Source organism: Epinephelus fuscoguttatus, linkage group LG23, assembly GCF_011397635.1.
Source record: "Epinephelus fuscoguttatus linkage group LG23, E.fuscoguttatus.final_Chr_v1".
Lineage (NCBI taxonomy): Eukaryota > Metazoa > Chordata > Actinopteri > Perciformes > Serranidae > Epinephelus > Epinephelus fuscoguttatus.
The window spans coordinates 31,877,762-31,899,648 of NC_064774.1; the positions used below are offsets into that span (position 1 = coordinate 31,877,762).

The following is a 21,887-nucleotide window of genomic DNA, read 5'->3' on the forward strand; positions in this document are numbered from 1 at the left end:
ACCTCCTGACGTTTTCCTTATAGGTCAGTGACACAGGATATAGTTTTATACAGTCCATGGCAGCAACAGTCATGTTTTTAACAACAAAGTCACTATATAAACTCAGTAATATCTCACTGGAAACAAATCTAACATGTCAGTAAAATAAATATTCCTCCTGACATCACAATACTGAGTGAAGAAAGTCACGTTATCTCAGCATGAAGACAAACATCAGTATCACTCATTCATCCTGCTCTCTGCCCTCCCTCTACTGAGGAGACTCACTGTCTGCAGGTTGACTGTGTCAGGTACATGTTCAGATAAAGTGTTAGCCTACATACAGACAGCTTTCATTTTAGTTTGTCTTTAACAGTGTGCTGTTAGCCCCGTGAGCACGATGTGCTGGTGTAAACTGTGACTGTAAACCATAACTGCAGTGAAGGACAGACTGTGGACAGAGCAGATTGACATATGGATTTCTACATGCTGAACATGTGTATAGATAAAGTATTGGCTTGCCTGGTAGAGGTTTTATCGCACTTACTTACAGTAACAACAAGCGTAGCTGTCGTCAACTAGAGTAATCTTGAAGTTATATTCCCTTCATCTGCACCGCGGCCTCTCTGCTGTTGCCTGTGTGTGTGTGTGTGTGTGTGTGTGTGTGTGTGTGTGTGTGTGTGCGCTGGGAGGAGGAGGTCACCCCTGACATGCAGGCAGAAGAGAGGCTGCAGAATGACGATGAAACCGAAACTTAAGAAAGTAACGCCGATAATAGCGGAGCTTACTGTTATTACGGTGTTGATTAAACTTGCCTTGGGTTGTTTAATACCGGGTCTCGGTACCGATCCCTGCCCGGGCGTTTGATGAAGGCTCCTGGTTGGCCGGTGATGGACTGGTATCAAACCGTCATTATAGCCCGTCCGAGCGGTTCATGCCAGCCTCGAATCAAACCCACCACTGGTGATGTACGCATCGTCTCATTTGATGTTGCCCAATAAGAATCCAGACTGTCATAAAAAAGACGCATTTTTTTTCTCAGAAGATGGAGGTGTCAAAGTCGTGATGACAGGAAAGAGGCCGAGGAGAAAACTGCAAAATCACCTGAGGCAGTGTGGGAGGGGCATCAATGTTTTTCAAGGACACAGGGCCAAATTAGGAGCGGACATGGCCATGGCCCTCATGGCCCTTGTGAAATTCCTGCCTTGGTTGTCACTTTACATAGTTGAAGTACTTAAAGTACTTAATTTAATGTTCTTAACATTACGTTGCATACTTAATATACAGTAATATACTTAACATAAAGTTACACAGGTTATGTTTAGGCAAGTTAAGTTACGAAAAGAAACACGGTTGGTGTTGTCACGTTATGTACTTGATGTAAATTATTAACATACCTAACATAAAGTTACTTACTTACTTAACGTTAAGTTTCATACTTAATGCAACATATTTCAGTGAAGTCGCATAGGTTATGTCAAGTTACACAGGCCAGGTTAAGGAAAAGAAACTGTTGTGTGTCCTCATGTTATGTACCTAATGTAAAGTTACATGCTTTATGTAGTGTACCTAATATTAAGTTACATACTTAATGTAATATATTTAACATAAAGTTGCGTAGGTTAGGTTTAGGGAAAGAAACATGGTTGAGTGCCATTACACTACTTACTTAATAAAATGTTCTTTATGTAACATACCAAATAAGTAACAAAGGTTACATCAAGAAAAAGAAACATGGTTGGGTGTTGTCACATTATGTTCTTGATTTAAAATATCAGCCATAATGTAATGTACTTAATGTAAAGAAATGCAGGTTAGGTGCAGAAAAAGAAACATTGTTGTGCATCCTCCCCTGACGTATGTAACTACTTTACATGACAGAACCCATTTTGGGGAAAAAAATTATTTGACCTGTGCTTTGATTTTTTTAGTTTGGTGAGAGCTTAAAATTGATGGATGTCTTTTCAACTCCCCCCTCCATTTCCAAGTAGTATAATTTTTGGTGCTGCTGTCATAAAGACAAATAGCTCAATGTCCAATACCACAGTTTCTACAGTTACTTTGGCCATTTCAGCTGCAGGATATAGTTCCTGCAAAGAAATTGCATTGATACTCTTTGGTAACTGCGGATAGCTACCGGGCATAACAAATGCGCTATCCTCTTCCTGTTTTGGTTCTGCAATGGTCTATGCACTTCCTTTGTGCAGTGAATGGAGCCTTCATTTTCCCAGAGATTGTACCCAGTGGTGGGCAGAACTGCATAGTGGAAGCAAATCTAAATGCTGATAGTGTCATTATTCTATCCCCATTACATTGTGCAATCAACATTAACTTCATGATGATAAGTTAAAGCAAAAATCGTGTGTATTTCCACTTAAACAGGTGTTCCATTCCAGCTGTCACTGACGCCAGATATTCCTTTGTGTGTCTGTACCTAGCTCATGAGGAGGTGAACCATTCAGGGAAGTCAGATACTGTAAAATAAGCTCCTGTTATTGTTCCCATGCTGCAGTTTCTGCAGTTGCCATGGTCACATTGCCGAGCTGTGGTGGCAAGTTGATAAAGTTAAACCATCATGAACTACAAATGCAAGTGGCTGTGCACGGAAGAAGAAGCTGCCCTTTCTCTCCTCGCCACTGTGCTGACATTTAAAACATTAAGGCCGCTGCAGTAACCACTCACTGTCTGAAAGCAACATTATAAGCTTTTAGTAGAGAGTGTGTTGTCTTACAACACCTTACAAGTACAGGTAATAATAGAAGTTATTACAGTTATGTATGCACAAATATGATGTTGAAATCAATATATGACTGAAATATGATGATATCACTTATAATCCATTTGCATTAGGATGTAAGTGAACGCTGGCAAGCCACTTGATGAATTGAACAATACATTTACATATAATTGAAGACCAAAACCTGCTAAACTAAGACTTGCTCTATATTGTAACTTTACTTTCATAAACTTTGGAGCCTCTACAAGTCACTATAGACAAGACATTTGGACTGTCACAGCAATGAAAAGCTCTTCAGGCCAACAAGGGGAGTGAGCAGATCTAAAGTCAGCTATAGAAGCCTTAAACACTTAAACCAAATATTATAGAACTAAAAGAGTGCAGTATGGGGTTTTGTTTCTAATGTGATAAATTTAAAAAGAGCTCACTGAATTGAAATTTTATTAGTACCAGAGGTGCTGCTAAAGCTCTACAAGGTAAAATAAATTTCACAATCCTTAGGAGAGGCTGACTTCTTTTCTTTTTTTTTTTTTAGATATTTTTTGGGGCATTTTTAGCCTTTATTTGATAGGACAGACAAGTGTGAAAGGGGGAAAGAGAGAGGGAGTGACATGCAGCAAGGGGCCACAGGCTTAAGTCAAACCCGGGCCGCTACGGCAACAGCCCTGTACATGGGGCGCCTGCTCTACCACTAAGCCACTGACACCCCAGAGAGGCTCACTTTTACGGAGCTAGAACAGTGACATTAAGTTTAGACATCTAAAACAAATGTGGCTCTGATAAAGGTAGAATTGGCACTGAAGAAGGTTTCACCAAAAAAAAACCCATAGATGTTAAAAATTATTTTGGTACACTAACAGTTTTTATGCCTCCACCACCAGAAATGTCCATCCCTCAGTCGTTTTATCCATTCCATGCAATATCTCAGGAACGCATAAAGGGAATTTCTTCAAATTTGGCACAAGGGTTGACTTAAACTCAAGGATCAACTGATTCATTTTATGGTGGTCAAGGATGAGGTTGAGTCAAGGATAAACTAATTAGAATTTGGTCGTCAAAGGTCAAGGGTCCCTATGGAGGACTGGCACAACATAGAGCATTTGATAAGGCTGAACATTTTTGTTCCCATGTTATGTTGAGGCCTACCCCTCCCCACAATCTGTAAAACACAAAATGACAAAGTGAAATCACAGGTGAAAATATCACTTTTGTGAGCCTTTGTAATTTAGAAACATGAACTCAGCATATACATCTTTTTTTTCAGCCATTTCTGTCATGTTGTGCAACTCAAGCAAAACAGCTGTGGCTCAATTTGCAAAGCCAAATCTCAAATTTAAACAGTTCTACTAACAAATAATTAACAAATACAGATACAGCAAATACAGAAAAGCACACAGAAAGAATCAAACAACATTAAAAAACGACACTGTTACTTAACCTTTCTCTTTTGTGGGTGATATCCAGGGCCAACACAAGCCTTTTTGGGGCCCCACCCAACACGTCCCCCCCACACCCCATCCCAAGGTTTTTTTTTTGTTTTGTTTTTTTAATGATCAAATCATTCTTGCATGTTACTGAAAAGTAAAACCAGCACATTAGCATATTATGACATTAAGCTTGGTGACACTTGTTGTCAGCCCCAAAAAATTTCAGTTCATCAAAAATTTTGAATTGAACTTTGTGGTGAAGAAATCTGCAGAACAACTGCATAAAAGTTAGACTAGATCAATTACATTTAAAAGTTTGACAGATCTGAACAATATGTGGTAAAATTGAATCAAAATCAGTTTTCATTTTATGGATAATGCTATTATAATTGATATAAAGACAAATAAATATTTAGTTAAAAATATACCTCCTGATTTTCTATAATGCCCAATAGCACTCATTAATTTCCAGATGTCCTCCAGGCTCCTAGCTTATGTTTGGTCCATTAATGTTAATTCTTCACAGAATTGGTTAGGAACGTTTTCACCAGACAGTATTTTTTTTTTCTTTTTTTTTCTTTTTTGAAGGTTCATTTTGCCATGGCAAACTTTTGTGAACTGTGGGAATTAAGTGAAACTTTTTCAAATGGGATTTTAACCACAGTTGTGTAGAATTTGTTGATTTTGAGGGTGCCATGAGAAGCTTTACTGTGGTGTATCTGTTAATAAACAATTACTTTATGAGAAATGAAAATACATTTTCACATTTCTAATTACACTGTAAACCCCAATTCGCTCACTCAACTTAAATTTAAACAGCTTGCACTCAGAACTTTTAGTTTAGTACAATACAGCAACATAAAAGTTTTGAGTATACCAGGCACAAAAATAAATGTGTCACATGACCCTTATCTAACAGGAATTTTATGTCAGTTGTTGCTTGAGCATTGAATTCTATGTCATATTAACATGAAAACATTTGGTACACATTTGACAACATTTTTTTTTCTAGAATAAGGCAAAGAGATGAAGGCTGAACCTGGAAGTGCTCTTTATTTTCCCTTGCCTAAACTTTTTAAAAGACACTCTTATATCCACACAGGCAGGAGGTCACTAACTGTGTATACGACATAACGTGTGGTGGAAAATGGTTTTTTACCACAACATTAACTGTAACCCATTTGAAGCATTGTAAAGCACATAAACATTAATCACTGTGTAATGGGTAACGTGAGTGATTTAAAACACATTTAAACACAGTTTTCTTCGGCTTATGGCCTTAAACACATTGTCTCATGGCATGCTGGAAAACTCCACCCATCTAGCCTCAACACATCACAATATGTTGTCACAATAAGAGCACAATGATAGCGTTATTTATTGACCTTCAACTTATTAGGTGAAATCAGCTTCATACATTTTAGTCAACTTAGCTCAAAACTCAAAAATCGTTGACTTACCATTAACAAAATTATGTCAAGAGAGATGAGTTTTTGTGTCGAGTGAACATAAAGTTTTTGTGTCATTTTGACAATCCTGGGCATTTATGTAGACTTTACATTAGAATTTTGTGTCATGGATGGATTGGGGTTAACAGTGTAACTCATGGGCTTCCCAGGCAGCTTCTTATGCCTATCAATCAAAATGTTAAGCATTACCATTTTTGTGCTTACATTCACCTGTGCTTTACATCCTTGTCCCCTTGATAACAGAATTAGTGGTATCCTTACAGTTATATACATCTTTTTCATTGTCAGTTTTTATCCCAACATGTCAGCCAGCTGGGGTTGACTGCTGAACTGTACACTTTCTTTCTTCCATTAACTGTTCTTCGGGTTTTCTCAACTTTGTGGCCGATGTCCCAAAATCCTCCTGACACCTGACATTAACAAGTTTACGTGTGGTCTGTTATATTTTTGTTTGGCACACTTGTGTTTTCCAGGAACTTATATTTGGAACTTCCGAGTTTGAGTTTTTATAACAAACATATGACTCACAATTAAATATCAAACTCCCCTGTGTAAGCCAAAGATTGAAAAAGTCCATCTTGGGTTGTGGCTACTTGTTTTAGGTCCTGTTCTGCTTACACTGTGGTTGTACGGGAGGTAAATGTCCCATTGCGAAACACCATATCAGAAGCCATACAGTCCTTAGGAAAATCCAGAGGGCTACATGTTGCTTGTCTCTTCAAAGCGACAGCACAGTAATCCACCTGTTCCGCGTCCAGCCCAGTCTCCAGCCACCGGAAACACACAATGCGTTGAAAGGAACGCCGGAAATTGTCGGACACAAAGCCATACAGAATAGGATTGGCGCCACTGTTGGCGTAGCTGAGGATGACAAAAAGCTGAGTGACCATTGGGTCTGGGGGCCGGTGGAAAACGCTTACCAGCTGGACGATGTAGAAGGGCATCCAGCAGAGGACAAACACCGCCACAACTAGCAGAACCATGCGCGTGATCTTCTTCTCCGAGCGTCGTCTTTGAAGCCAGCCTGCTTTTAGTCCCACTGCTCGCATCCTGGCCACCATTAAACAGTAGCATAAGCAGATGGCTCCGACCGGCAGCAGAAACCCTAACAGGAAGGTATAGACCACGAATGCTTCTGACCACGCCGATTCAGGCCACAAGAAATTACAATCCACACCACCGTCCTGTGCAGGGACAGTGTCTGCAAAGATAATGATGGGCAGGATGACTATGAGTGATAGCCCCCAAACACAGACATTGACTACTTTGGCTACAGTGGGTCTGCGGTAGCGGGCAGCCTTGATAGGATGGACCACTGCTATGTAACGATCCACACTTAGCACAGTCAGGCAAAAGATTGATGTAAACATATTGATGCCATCTACGCTCAGCACCAGTCTACACATCAGTGACCCAAAGGGCCAGTGACGGACAGCAGCTGATGTGGCCAGAAAAGGAACACTTAACATGAACAGCTCATCAGCAATTGCTAAGTTGAGGATGTAAATGTTAGTGGCTGTTTTCATTTTGGCGTATTTCAGAATGACATAGATGACCATGGCATTGCCAATAAGGCCTACACAGCAGACAAGAGCATAAATGGATGGAATGATGATTTTACTGGCGTCAGGCTCCTGGTAGTAGTCCTCATAGTCCATACTTGTGTTATAGGGCAGCCCTGTTGGATAGGACCCATAGTCCTGGCTCCCATTGATATCCATGGTCCCTTTTGGTGGGTATGTGATGCTAACTTTAAGTTTGAATGATGTTAGCTAATAAAGAGATTAAATTGAACATTGGGATTCTTGGAATTTGTAATACCTCAGATTACCAACCTTGATCAACAGTAGTTTGTGCACCCCCCTACATTTGCCTAGACAGGGATGGTAATACTTTATTATTTATTCAATAAAGCTGTTTTAGCAACCTTGCAGGAGCAACATTTTCCATAGGCCCATGCCTGCCAAGTGGCTGCAGCTATAGGAGTGGACAGAGACCACTGGATAGTGTAGATATCTAAAAACCTTCTACACTTGCTGACACTTTGGAAAGACCTCATAGGAGCTATGGTTTTTTGAATGAATCTTAGAGGATTCAAATTATAGTGAGTTCTGTAGTAGCAGACTATTTAGTAGAATATAGTGAGATACTGAGGGATTCCTTGAGCTGCTGGAATGACAGCCAGCCTGGAAGTAGTGTCAGGAATCCCTATTGTTCTTTTGGTTTTTATGACAATCTGCAGATGATGTTCATTTATATATGTAGCTTCTTTGTTACTATCGCCCAAAAAAGATGTCCTTTATTTCCTCTTCTCACAGTCAATGTGTCCTTGATTCTCCTGGGTTTCTTGTGCTTGTCAGTGAATTCTCATTGTAAGGTCCAGACAACCTTTATCATTCTTTCCATTAAGCGATAGAAAAACAGGGCATGTGGCAACTGCTCTCAAGGTACTACTGTCCATCGTGGGCAATCATGTAGCATTAAACACCTTATTGCCCATCTGTTCCTGTATGTAGTAGGTGCAGAGTTCTGATCAGAAGCAAGGCACTTGGACACACAGTACATGGAAAACACTCCATCTGGTGATTGAAGAGGGTGTTCCAGTAGGTCAAATCAAATTCAGAGTTCACTTAAAGGTGGTGCTGCTTGGCTCCTGCACTCAGGTTCTCTGGTTGCATATCACAGCCATTGCAGATTGTAAAGAAATAATAAGGTTTCTGCTGAAGCTTCCCTTCAGGATACATTGTGCTCCCATTTTCTGTGACCTGAATTGTAAAAAACCTGTGAGAAAACAAAGAAGTGTCACTTAGTTTGCCTCTGACAGACACCAAGTACAACATCAAAGTACAAATGAGTCATACCTCAGAGGACCTGACACTGCATTAGTTTCTTTTTATCATTTAGAGGAATGTAAGACATTTCTGTGTCTGTGTCAGTATGTATTGTTTCACAGGCTCCAAATCTTCTAGACTCTGTAATATTCCCATGCAGGCTGACTTCTGTCATACTGATTCCCTATCGGCCATGAGTAATAACTGAGAGGTACTGTTTAAGCGCAACCCAATCACCAGAGTAGGCGTTGGCATTGTGCATCTCTGCAAACTACATATACATTTTGTATATTATTATGTGGTGGATGTGTTGAAACTATGCGTCTTTATGTTTTAACTGTACAGCGGTGACATTAAGGAACAAAAACACACTTGAAAAGATAATGTTTTGGCCCAAAACATCCAGTTTTTGTGGCACAGTCATTGGAAACACAAAAAAAAAAACAGCTTTTCATGGCACAATCCTGGCAGGAAATGTAGTGATGTCTCAGTTAAAAAAACCTCTTTAATGAGTATCTTTAAAAGCCCTGACACACCAAGCTGATGGTCGGCTGCCAGTCAATGTTTGGTAGTCAGTGAGTGCTTGTTGCCCTAGTCAGTGCGGTGTGTCCCTCACCATTGGCCCTCATCGGTGCTAGTCGACTTTTTTTCTTGATGATGCAGCATGTGGAATCGTTGACACTGATCAGTTTAGTAGAAACGTTTCCTGATAGTTTATGTTATCATTTACTGGCGTACAGTAAATATGCTCTGTTCTTTCCACATTGGCTAACTGGCTAACTAGCACCAAGATGGTCCCCCGGTTTCCCTTTCTGAATGACAAACAGACTACTGCCATCTACTGATATGGAGGGGGATTTCTTCTCATTTAGGCACAGTACATATGTGCTTGTTGGCTAGCTTGTTGCCGTTAGTTCTCTGAAGTCAGTTTGGTGTGTGTGGACCTTAAGGTCAAGAATACACTGGGCAATTTTGGGCTGTCCCAGACAAAAGATAAACAACACTGCTCTAAAACGGTGGTCCTACATCACACAATGAGAGAGGTTCAAGGGCGGCCGTTGGCATGGTCTTGTGATCAAACGCAGAGAGTCAGAAATTTGGCATGACCATTTCATGTGTGACTGCTGTTGAGACCTACATCTACTAACCAGCCAATAGAAATGCAACATGAAATGACACGCTGACACTAAACCCAAACAAACAGACGGATAGCAGCTCGCCATGGAGGTAAAACACGTTAAAAGAAATATGCGGGATTCCAGCAAAGAGGAAAACCTTGTAGAGTTGTGGCAGCAGAAGCCTTGCCTGTATGATGTGTCCTCCAGCTCCTACCATGATAAACCATGATTACCATGGTAAAGAAGAACAAAGCATGGACGGAAATAGTGGCAGAGTTACAGCTTCCAGGTGAGCAACCTAGCAGCTAGCAGCAGTGCCCACAAAACTTTAGGTTATTTAATAATGTGACCACAGTTGGAGAAGTAATAACCTGTGCAGCATCCTTGCACACTCAGTATGGGAAGCTATTGCATTGTACGTCCTACCCTGTGATTCAGTAGGCGCTGTCACTGTACTGTCTGCATACATCAAACTTGATGTTGTACCCAAGTTTATTAGATCCATGTCCAGTGTAGCTGCACTAAACTTATAAGACTGCTGAAATCTCACAGTCTGTAGGAGACTTTAGACCACCTTCTTAGGGTCGGAAGAACTCCTGCCTTCCAGACTAGGACTAGTGTTGCTGATTTGTGGTTGTCAAAGTACAATACCAACATGGTACCTGTGACAGGAATATGAATTAGGTAACCTTTAGACATTAAACATTAGCCACATCAATTTCAAAAAAGTACAAATTATGACTTGAAACTTGAACATGTGAGCTTACCACGAGTGTCATTTTCAGTTGCTAGGAACAGTTAATGATCTTCATGATGAATATGTCAAATAAAGGGCTCTAGTTTAGTTGTTCAAGTGCAACAACAACCACAAGATAGTAGTTTTTTTCTTGAGCGCACAGTGATGTTAAAAACAAAGAATAAAGGTGTATTTTGGCATTAATGGCTCATGCTGTGTCATTGTTTTACAGCTGTTTCTGTTGCAGTGAGTGAGTGACTTTATTGCTATTTTCTGGCCTCACTATTGATAAATGTGGCAGAATAGATATTAAATTAACTGACACAAAAAGAATATGAGTATAAGGCATGATGAATATCAGCACCATCACTCACTGTTTGTGATGTCTCATCTGTGTTGTTTTGTCTTTTACCTCTTCATGGACCCATAGTGATGACTCATCTGAGTTTAATTTTTTTCTGTATTGAGTGACTGAGTAAATGTAATGGTTTCTCTAACTATAAACATTAAGTCCTCTATCAGACCCCCTGTGAGATGATTTACAACATCTCTACTTCCCACAGACTAAGAAAATTAAACTTATTATTTGATTTACAAGATAAGGGGCAGCAGTTAACTTAGTCCATGGGAAGTGGAGGGTCACCAGTCCCCACAAGGACCAAGTATGGTTTTGCCTCCTGGGCACTGCCAAGGTATCCTTGAGCAAGGCATTGAACCCCCAACTGCTCAAGGCACCTGTCCAAAGCAGCCCCCTCACTCTGACAGCTCTCAGTTTAATGCATGTATAGGTCCTCTTTGTGCATATGTGTGTACTTTGAGCCTGTGTGTATATGACAACAGAGTGAAAAAAACTGAAATTTCCCTTTGGGGATTGATAAAGTATATCTTCTTTAATCCAAAACAAATGTGGGTCTCTTCAGTCTACATCAGATCTCTGTGTTTGCTATCTCCATCAAAATGGGTCGTGTAGGAAGCTGGTAATCCATGCTGGTTGTAATTTCTTTGCTTTTACCTAACCCTACACCCTCCTCTGTGTGGTTGCACTCTTTTGTAAAATGCATTCAACAATGATTTTAAACAGAGAAAAATCAATAATTGGGTATTAAAGTGTAACAATTCAAATCTTAACTCACTAAAGTGATCGTTTAGCCTTCACCCTATATATTTTTTTTCACTACTATGCAATGCTAGATAGTAGGAAAGAATTGCTATTGCCAATCTTTAATATTAGTGGGAGTATGAAGGACATTTCACAGTGATGCATAATGATGGATTACAACTACAGCTTTACTGACTTCCCCTAGAAGGCGTGGGCTGTGTCTTCAGGACTTCAGAGTTGCAGTGTCTGATGCTGTCTTATCATTTTGCGGGACAGATATGTTAATATGTACATATTTTAATACATGACAAGAATGATAGCAGACAAGTAGAAATAGCAGTTTAACAGTCTTGACAACTGACAGCTCAATCTCATTCTGGGGATTTCAAATACTGACATTTTGTCATGCCCCTTGGCGTGCGATATCGACATCTATGGCATCATGAAAATTCAGACATTATCTACTCACACTCATGCTGAGGAACGCTCTGGTGAAGTTTTAGAGTCCTCCTCAGATCGGCGGGGGGAGCGGCTAGCACACCTAATGGCTGACGGCGCCCCAGACTAATGTCCAAGAACAAAAAATTGAAACCACAGAATATCTCCAACATGCTCATCTGTAGTGATCCAAGTGTCCTGAAGCCCCGACATAAAAAGTTGTTTCGAAAAACGTCATTTGAACTCTGTTTTTAGCCTCACTGTAGCCTGTAGCTCTGACTGCTTCTCTGTGCTCCGCGCTCACGTGCACGCGCTCAGGGTGATGCACAGTCTCTGAAGAGCAGCAGTCTCGTCAGTACTGATGTCCAGATTCTCAAGTGCAGGCATTGCCAATTCCCAGTCTGAGCAGCAAAGACTTTCCTCATCCGTTGGCATTGCTTTGCATTTGAAACAACTACACCACCAGGTTTCCAGTGCTCGACTCCGGTATTCTGCAGCTGGCTGAGGGTTAGGCTCATGAGCTGCGACGGCTGCTTTGTCCAGTAGCCTGAGTTCCATCCGTATAGTCGGGCTCAAACAAATACAGCTCAACAAAGAAATGCTGTTCATCCTCAGTTTCAAAGTCTTCAGACATGTTGGGCTGTCCTTTGCTAAAAGACTGTAGTGCAAATTATCTTTTAGCTACTGTGGTTACCGTTGTCTCCCCCTGCAGTGCACGTGTCACGTGATGTAAACACGGGTGAGCAAAGCTCATGCTTTCGTTGGTCTCCCGCAAGCGCGCACACATGAGCGCGGAGCACATAGAAGCAGTCAGAGCTACAGGCTACAGTGAGGCTAAAACAGAGTTCAAATTACGTTTTTCGAAATAACTTTTTATGTCAGGGCTTCAGGACACTTGGATCACTACAGATGAGCATCTTGGAGGTATTTTGTGGTTTCAATTTTGTGTTCTTGGATGTTAGTCTGGGGTGCCGTCAGCCATTAGGTGTGCTAGCTGCTCCCCCTGCCGATCTCCACAAGGGATGTGAGGACTCTAAAACTTCACCAGAGCGTTCCTCAGCATGAGGGTCAGTAGATAATGGCTGAATTTTCTTTTTTGGGTGCACTATCCCTTTAAGTCTACCAGTGGCAATACTCAACACTGAGAGTACCTGAGGTGGTTTAAAGAGTGAGAAAGTCCATGAAACCAGACTTTCACCCAGGAGAGCACAGTTTGTGTCCCGCATGACACTAAGAGTCGAGGTTTTGACAACCTGGTAATGAGTTGTGTCCATATAAAGGTCCTGGCTGTGTCAATTGCCACCACATCCTGTCTATATCCATCCATCCATCCATCCATCCATTTTTAACCAGTTGTCCGAAGCCGACTCCCGGGCACAGCAGGCTGAGCAAAGTATTCCAGAAGTCCCTCTCCCCAGCAACGTTTTCCAGCTCCTCCTGAGGGACCCCAAGGCATTCCCAGGCCAGACAAGATATATAATCTCTACAGCATGATCTGGGTCTGCCCTGGGGTCTCCCACCAGTTGGACATGCCCAGAACACCTCCAATAGGAGGGGCCCAGGAGGACTCTTGATCAGATGCCTTAACCACCTCAGCTGGCCCCTTTCAACACAAAGGAGCAGTGGCTCTATTCGAAGCTTCCTCCTGATGTCCAAGGTCCGTACCCTATCTCTAAGGCTGATCCCAGCCACCCTTCAGAGGAAACTAATTTCGGTTGCTTGTATCTGCGATCTCATTCTTTCTGTAATTACCCATAGCTCATGACCATAGGTTAGGGTTGGGACGTAGATGGACCAGTAAACTGAAAACTTTGCCTTCAGGCTCAGCTTCCTTTTCACCACGACAGTCCTGCACAGCGCCCGCATCACTGCAGACACCACTCCAAACAACCAATCCATCTCATGCTCCATTTTACCCTCACTCATGAATGTAACCCCGAGATACTTTAACTCCCTCACTTGGGGCAGTAACTTACTCCCAACCGGGAGGAGGCAATCCACCATTTTACGGCAGAGAACCTCTCTATATCCAATGCTTTTTGGCGTGTTTGTGTTTGGCCAAACAAAAGAAGTGATGGGCTGCATGTCAGAAGAGAAGTTTACAATATTGCTCAATGATGATGTTGCTATATATAGTAACCTCACTGAACTTAAAAGATATCACAGCGCTGCCTGCAGTGAAAGCAAAGTCTGCATCTGTTATAAGCAAATGACCTCCATGCAAACACAGCTATGTTCAGGGCTGTTGTATATAGATTTTCCTTAACAGTCTTTTAACAGGCAAAGGTCAGAATGGTGCTGCTGCAAATGACTGATTTCCTGTTGTCTAGACATGACAGTTGAACAGCGTGAAAGCTGCTTTGCTCATTTACATAAAAATATCTGTGTCAAACTACAGCACATTCATCTCTACATTTATCAGTGTATGCAATTTTGCATGTAATAATCTGATGATATGGGCACTAGTCATTGTCTTCAATTATCCATTCTTGTTTCATTCCTAAATACCAAGGGTTTGTAGGCCTCTATTGTTGTGAGCAGCTGCAAAGAAGTCTTATCTATGAGAGACACAATGGGGAAACACAATGGTATACAGTACATTCAGATTGCCTAATGGGAGTGATTGTTTAAGAGCTACAACAAAGACTGAAAAACATATTAGAAAGTTGTTGCCAGTCTTTGAAGTCTTTTAAGCCTTAGGTAGCCTTAGATTTTAAGCTCTAACCTGGTCTTTGTTGGTTTTAACATATCTTTTGATGACCCAGTATATTCTGCGAAGTCTACACTAGTCATTTAATGGTCTAGGGTGGTGTTTGTTGATCTAAGCTGGGTTGTTTGGCTGTCTGGCTCAGTCTTGGATGGTCTAAACTGGTTTTGTAAAGGTGTCAAATCTGATCTTGCTTGTTTATATTAGTTTTTGATTGTCTGGTCTTGTGACTAAATGTAGGCTATACACTGGTCCTTTAATTGTGTATCCTGCTGGGGTTAACTGGGAGACAAATTCAGCCCTGGATTTACCCACTGGAAATGGGCAAGTCCTTTGATGAGATAGTCTTTGATGGTCTAAGATGGTCTTTGGAAGGCAACACTTGCTTTAGTTAGTCTAAGAATTCCGTATTGATAGTCTTGCTTAGTTTTGATAGGTGGTCTTATGATTGTCCAAACAATCTCTCCTGGTCTAAGTTGGTCTTTAGATTGCCCGACCAATCTCTCCTGGTCTAATTTGGCTTTTTGATTGTCTGACCAATCTCTCATGGTCTAGGTTACATTTTGGATTGTCCAACATGGTCTAAGGTGGTCTTTTGATTGTCTGACCAATCTCTCATGGTCTAAGTTGGGCTTTAAATTGTCCGACTAATCTCTCATGGTCTAATTTGGCTTTTTGATTGTCTGACCAATCTTTCAGGGTTTATGGTGCACTTTTGATTATCCGACATGGTCTAAGGTGGTCTTTTGACTGTCCGACCAGCCTCTCCTATTGTAAGAAGGTCCTTTGATTGGTTGGACAATCAAAAGATCACCTATCAAAACTTTTCTCTCGTGATCTAAGTTGGTCTTTAGACCAATCTCTCATGGTCTAATTTGGCTTTTTGATTGTCTAACCAATCTTTTATGGTCTATGGTGCACTTTTGATTGTCTGACATGGTCTAAGGCGGTCTTTTGATTGTCCAACCAGTGTCTCACGGTGTAAGTTGGTCTTTAGATTGTCCGACCAATCTCTCATGGTCTAATTTGGCTTTTTGATTGTCTGACCAATCTTTCATGGTCTATGGTGCACTTTTGATTGTCTGGCATGGTCTAAGGTGTAAGTTGGTCTTTGATTTTCCGACCAAGATGTTGTACTGAAAATGCTTTGACTAGCTCAACATAGATTTGGAGCACATTACGATTTTGTAATGAAGTAAAAAGTGACATAGTTGTTTCATGTGATGGTGGTAGGGGTATATGTATTTTTCTGTCTCTTCAGGCAGGAAGGAAGCAAGCTCATCTTAATGGTTTGATGTCACCAACCTCAGCCCCACAGGATATAAGTTGTCCATGAATGTCTTTCCTTCATTTATACACTGCATGTTCTGTTGAATTCATGAAGAAAACTTTTTTTTTTTCGCTAAAAATGCTGCACAAGTTGTGTGCATAGAGTCATTTTCCTGTCCAGTCAACTACTGAAAAAAGGTCAGACAAAATGGAGGAAAAGTTGATCACTGTGGTCAACAGCTTCCCAGTTCTCTAAAGCTTTGACTACCATGACTTAAACTGACTAAAGAAATCACTCAGTGACAATACCAGAAAATAACTGCCAAACTGTATGGTGTGGTGGTTGAGGCAAGATGATATGGTTATTTGGTGATAAAATTGCCAAACGATTAGTTTGAAATTACTAGATCTATTTTGATAGAGCTGGTGTGCATCAAAAAGTGCAAAAGGCCACTCCGCCTTTGTTCATGCATCCAAAAGTCATGTCAGTACAGAGACTCAGCTCTGCTCTTTGGAGGCCAACAGTAGAATTCCACTGAGCTTAGACAGCCTGTCTATGTATATAAGCAGTCCAGATGTAACAGTCGCTAAAGTTCAGTATAAACGGTACCCCTCGAGAAACATCAATGATGGATGAGGAAGAACAGAGAGGCCGAAGTCTTAATTAGTCTTCCGCTCCTCGACAGGCTGCAAGTTCCACACCAACCTTCCCTTCTGCCAGCGTTAATGACAGGCAATCATCCTTTTGAAGTTGCATTAGTACTGCTTGATATACGGAATATATCAGTTTGTGTGTGTGTGTGTGTGTGTGTGTATGTGTGTGTGTTAAAAAGGTAAAAAAAAAACTAAAAGAAATGCATACCCATTGCTTTACATTAATATACAACCAAGGCTGCTGTTGTCACTACGGCTTTAATGTCATGGCAATCCTATGTTTGACAAACATATTACTAAGATTGAACCACGCATACAAAAGACATCCATATTGCTGAATAGATAAAAGCCTTAAAACCTTTGAATTGTTGTTAATCCATTAGTGGAAGGGCACTCAGGATGGTCACACTGGTCTGTTATTAAGTCCGTCTGTCCACCACTTTGGTTCAGAATTAGGATGCACCAGCTATTAGTAAATCCATCAATAAATGTGTGTGTCTAGGCTATAGCCATGGAATCAGCATTGCCCAGGACCAAATCTGCAAAATTAGAAACTCATGTTCTATTATGTTACACTATTTATCATAAACAAATACAGCTAGCCTGTACAGTATAGCCTATATGCAATAAATGAGAGCTACTGTCTACATAAATGTAGATATATTATATATTATAATAACTGCCTTGTTGTGTGTTAAGTCCTTTCAAAGTTGTGACTAGCCAGTTTTAAACTATTGATTAAATAAGGGCCCAGCATTTAAAATTAAAGGATGAGTCTGATGATATAATTCTGTTATTGTCAACAAATCTCAAGTGCAGACCAAAACCACCAATGAATGCATCCTACTAACAAGTTTTGTGTGTGTCTCTAGACTCTGTGCCAGTGTGTTTAGTTTCCAAAAACTATTAAACACACATCACAAAGCTAGGGATGCATGATTATATCGGCATGTCATTGGTATCAGCCAATATCAGCTTTAAAATAACTATCAGAATCAGCCAACATGCTTTTTCTTATTTTGCACAATAAAATGAATATTACATGCATTGAAAAGTATTGTATTTCATGCAGGGACATATCAGATATATCGTATATCAGTATCAGGTATCGGCCAAATCAGCATGTAACATATTGGCAAGAAGAATCCAATATTGTGCATCCTTACAGTGAGCCACACTGTTGTACTGGGTGACATCTTCCTGCTTTACTATGAACACACTGTAGTTTATTTGGGTTCCTACTGCCATAAATATTCACTACAGCATCAAATGTGGATGGATATGCAGCTGAAAGCAGTCGTAACCATACGGACCATTTCCTCCTGTTTGAGTAGGCCTAATGTTCAATAAAAACTGCAGTGTTTGGCTGTTTTAATCAATCAATCAATCAATCAATCAATCAAGCAAGCAAGCAAGCAATTTTATTTATAAAGCCCAATATCACAAATCACAATTTGCCTCAGAGGGCGTTGCAGCAGACGACATCCCTCTGTCCTTAGGACCCTCATGAACATGTTTTAGGAAATTATTTAGCAATGGAAACAATTGTGCTTGGAGCTGAAAGCTACAGGGTAGGGAAGTCACAAAGTATCAAGAGATGGACTTACACATTGGTTTTAGTGTTTTCATGGGTATCAACAATAACATAATAACAAAAGCCTCATCCTGTAAGTAATGTCTTAGCTAGTAAAGACCTTAGCAATGCATGGAGCCATTACTAGGAGATATCTGCAGTGTTGTCCAATCAAAGAAGATAATTTTTTGTCATATGGAAATATACAAGGTACAGCTCCAGTGAAATGTGATCCCATCAGCTTCTTTAACTTGTACACTGTAATTTAGTCCTTTTTGCATTTACTTACATTGTTGACTGCCGCTTTATAATTGTCTATGTTTCTCAATGGTTCTGGTAATCCATAGTTTCTGGTTATGGAATGATTTAACTACACACATTCTGACCCCAACAAGATGACCATGTGGTCGCTTCTCCCGAACACAGCACTACACTGCAGCCACCTCTGAACGGTGTATAGCATTGATTCACAGCAGGAACAGGACAGCACCTCATATTCCCACCAACACACCAGTCCTTATTTAGAAAAAGAGTCACCTGGCTGAATGGTGCTGTCTAGTTTTGGTGAAACAAAGGATATTACAGTTCCTGTTGGAAGCTGATGCGGCACGCAGTCAACTATGAAAAGATTAATTCTGTAATGTTATATAAATTGATACACTGTCTATGCAATACATACTAAACACAGCTTTGGTCTTATTTCTTTTTAATATTCTATCAAGCAAGCACTGTCACTGCGCTGTGTCACCCTGCTCTGTCAATACTTTGTGTAACTTTGAGTGCCAATACAGAATCAGTGAAAATAATTGCCTTCGGATCACTACAAACCTTCAGAGTTTCTGTTCTGTTCTGACTCACAGTCTGGCTGCTGTTTTATCCCACAGTTATGGTGCTGTCTCTTCATTATCTGTCATTCCTTTCTGCCTTTCTTCTCACCAGCAGAATAAACCTCCACCTCCATCCTCCTAATGCGTCTGATGATATCCTCTCTCCATAACAGTGGCATTGCTGGATGAAATTTACCAACTTAGGTAATGTGTCCATGTTAAATGTTTAACCATGTCAGATTCACAGAGTTTACCCGTATTTAGCTTTAGCTTAATTTCCGTGATATTAATTACAGTAATCTATGTTTTATTGGGGAGGAAGGTCATTAATAGGACATGATTCTTTGATTGGATGTCACTAAAGATGTCTCCTGGCTCCACACATTACTAGGGTCTTTACTAGTTAAGACAATAGCTGTAGGATAAGGCTTTATGAAGCTTGAGTTTTTCTACATTTAACTTATAGAGAGCTGTATGAGTCCTAAAACCCTCAACTGAGTCAGCATTTTAGCACTCTCATTTCTCCTTGTCTCAAAGCCAATGGGTTTTTGAATGGGTTTCTGGTTAGATGGCTGACATAAGGTCTGTGGTTAACACAAGCTTAAAAGACCCCATGTTTGTTCACTACATTTGAAATCAGTAATACACAACTCGTGAATTTTGAAACCTTTACGTGTTTATAAAAAAAGGTTGCGAACAAATGGCTAAAGGAGACAGGACGTCATGCTTTACAGCCTCGATGTAGTGGTGATGATGAAGTCATGCAACTGTGGTGTGGTGGTTTTTTACTTCTGGCGATTGCATTAAGCTTCAAAAACATAAAATCGACATTCATTTGTGAAGATTATCTTGCTGAGCAAAACATGTAAGTATCATAAACTTTTGTTTGCCACAGAGCTTGTTTTCTGCAATAATCCAGAACCTACAAATAAAAGCTATCCCTGCAGCACTCTATCATCAGTTAGTTGTTTAGGCCCCAAGTGGTCAAAAAAAAATTTATTTATAACCTTCCTTTGAGTATATGGATTTTAATCTCATTTTGTTATTTGATTGTATGGTACCTTACTGATTATCACTTATGATTACTTAGAACAGTAACCACATTTCTGTGTCATGTGCTTCACTCTGTCTGCTAATGTTAACATGTAATTTAAACCTTATCAAAACAAAGACATAACCTGCTCTGTGACCTTTTTTTGTGTGCAGTTAAAATTTCATGTGGTTCAATTTATGCATAATGATCATTATCATTGGCACTTGGTGCCCTACACACAGCATGTGATACACATGTACATCATTAGCTGTTGCCATGTTACAAAAAAGAAGCAGTCTTTAGCTGAATATTTTTAACAGCAAAATGAGGAGAGAGAGCTGGTGGGGACAGAAAGAAGACATGAGGTTCCCACTTAGCTCGCCACTGATGATAAAAGTGCAGGCAGGGAGAGACAAATTAGAAATTGTATAATAATTATTGAATTATTATAATCAAATTATATAATACAAGATGACGTATAATGTCAGCTACTACTTGTGGCAGAGAAACTGAATACTCAGATTAAAATGTTTTGCAAATATCAAGTCTTGAGTAACTGTCAATCTTAACATCAATGTAGGTTGTGCAAATTAAGTCACCTACAGTATTTGTCAGCATGCAAGGTCATTGATTAATACTATGCTGTACCAAAGAAAGGGTGCAACCATATCATGTGCTGGTGCCACCAGTGGAAAAGTTAGTCTGGAGCCCTGTGATACAGTAAAATCAGTGTTAATCAGGATTTATAATCGACACCATACCTACGGTGTAGGCTCTGAGCCTAACCTACTCTGTGCACCTTCCCAGAAATGTAACTACATGTCATGGCGACACAGACCCTCTGTCTATTTTTGTAAGCTAAAAACCAAAGCTTTTATTTACTTTTATTTCACAGATTAGAAAATATAAATTGTGAAGACAACAAAGCCCACACAAAATAGCATTTTAAGTCTTGTGTGTGATTTATTCTGGCTTCATATGAGTAGAGAAATCTCCCGTAGTTGCAAAGCTAATAACAATAGCACATTGTATTTGTTTGGAAAACGTGTTTAGTATTAGACAATTGTTTTGTCTGTGAACCTTATGAGCTGTAATGGAGCCGAATTTTGAATTCCAAATTTCCGTTCTTAAATGTTGCTGTTGTCCCTGGCTTCATATGAGCAGAGGAAGTCTCCACTAGCTGTTAGGTTGATTTATACAATGTAAAATGCCATAGGCTCATGCTAACAACATTAGCATGTTGTATTTTCTGGGGAAAATGTGTCCAGATAAAGACAAGTGTTTTGTCTGTGAATTCTGCGAGTTATAGTGAAGCCGATTTGTGTACTTGTGTTTGAAATTGTCGATATTGAGTCATGTTTAATATGTGTTTTGAATCAGCTAAACTTTACAGCATAACTTGCCACAATAATCGCATTTTTCTGCAGCCAGGAGGCAAGTTTGTGTGTTTCTGGCCACAATATTCTGCAAAAAGTTAAACTAACCCCAACTTTAGTTTGGCCGCACTTCACCTCTAAAACATGAGGCTTCAGCTCAGAGCGGCTGCCGCAGCTTTTCTTAGCCATTGCAAGGCAGCTCAGGGCAGGCTGCAGTTTACTGCTGCTTGGTGTGTTTCTGGCGTTAGGATGTGACTAGCTGAGCATGAAAATTGAAAAAGGGAAACAACTAGCATGGATTACATCTATTAACCACTGTATAACAAGATGGACAACTTGACAGCTCCTCAAAAGTTAAGCCAAAACATCTCGATCGCCCCCTGGTGGCAGGCTGAAGTATAGGTCAAAAACCCCACCCCCTCCATGTTAAGACGTGGGTCAAAGTAAGGCCCTGATATATTTTAACAGATATTTTTCTTCTCCATTTAAAAAAATAAAATCCATCCGCACAGCCTCATTTTATAAAATATCTTCATTAGTGTTCGCATAGACAGTGGCGCTGCTGCAGAGGTGCCTGCTGCTATAACTAACTTACTGTATTTCAACAACTGAAC

The 21,887-nt window shown here is 40.3% G+C and overlaps 1 protein-coding gene across 1 annotated transcript in view; it reads right to left on the reverse strand.

Annotated features, from left to right (window-relative positions):
• Positions 1-3,180: 3,180 nt before the first annotated feature.
• The window catches only part of sstr1b (somatostatin receptor 1b), a 34,698-nt gene continuing 15,991 nt past the window's right edge, over positions 3,181-21,887 (reverse strand). The window contains exon 2 of the mRNA XM_049568889.1: positions 3,181-8,393. Within this exon, the coding sequence (XP_049424846.1) occupies positions 6,227-7,333 (1,107 nt within the window). The 5' untranslated portion in view covers positions 7,334-8,393 and the 3' untranslated portion in view covers positions 3,181-6,226. The remainder of the gene's footprint in view (positions 8,394-21,887) is intronic.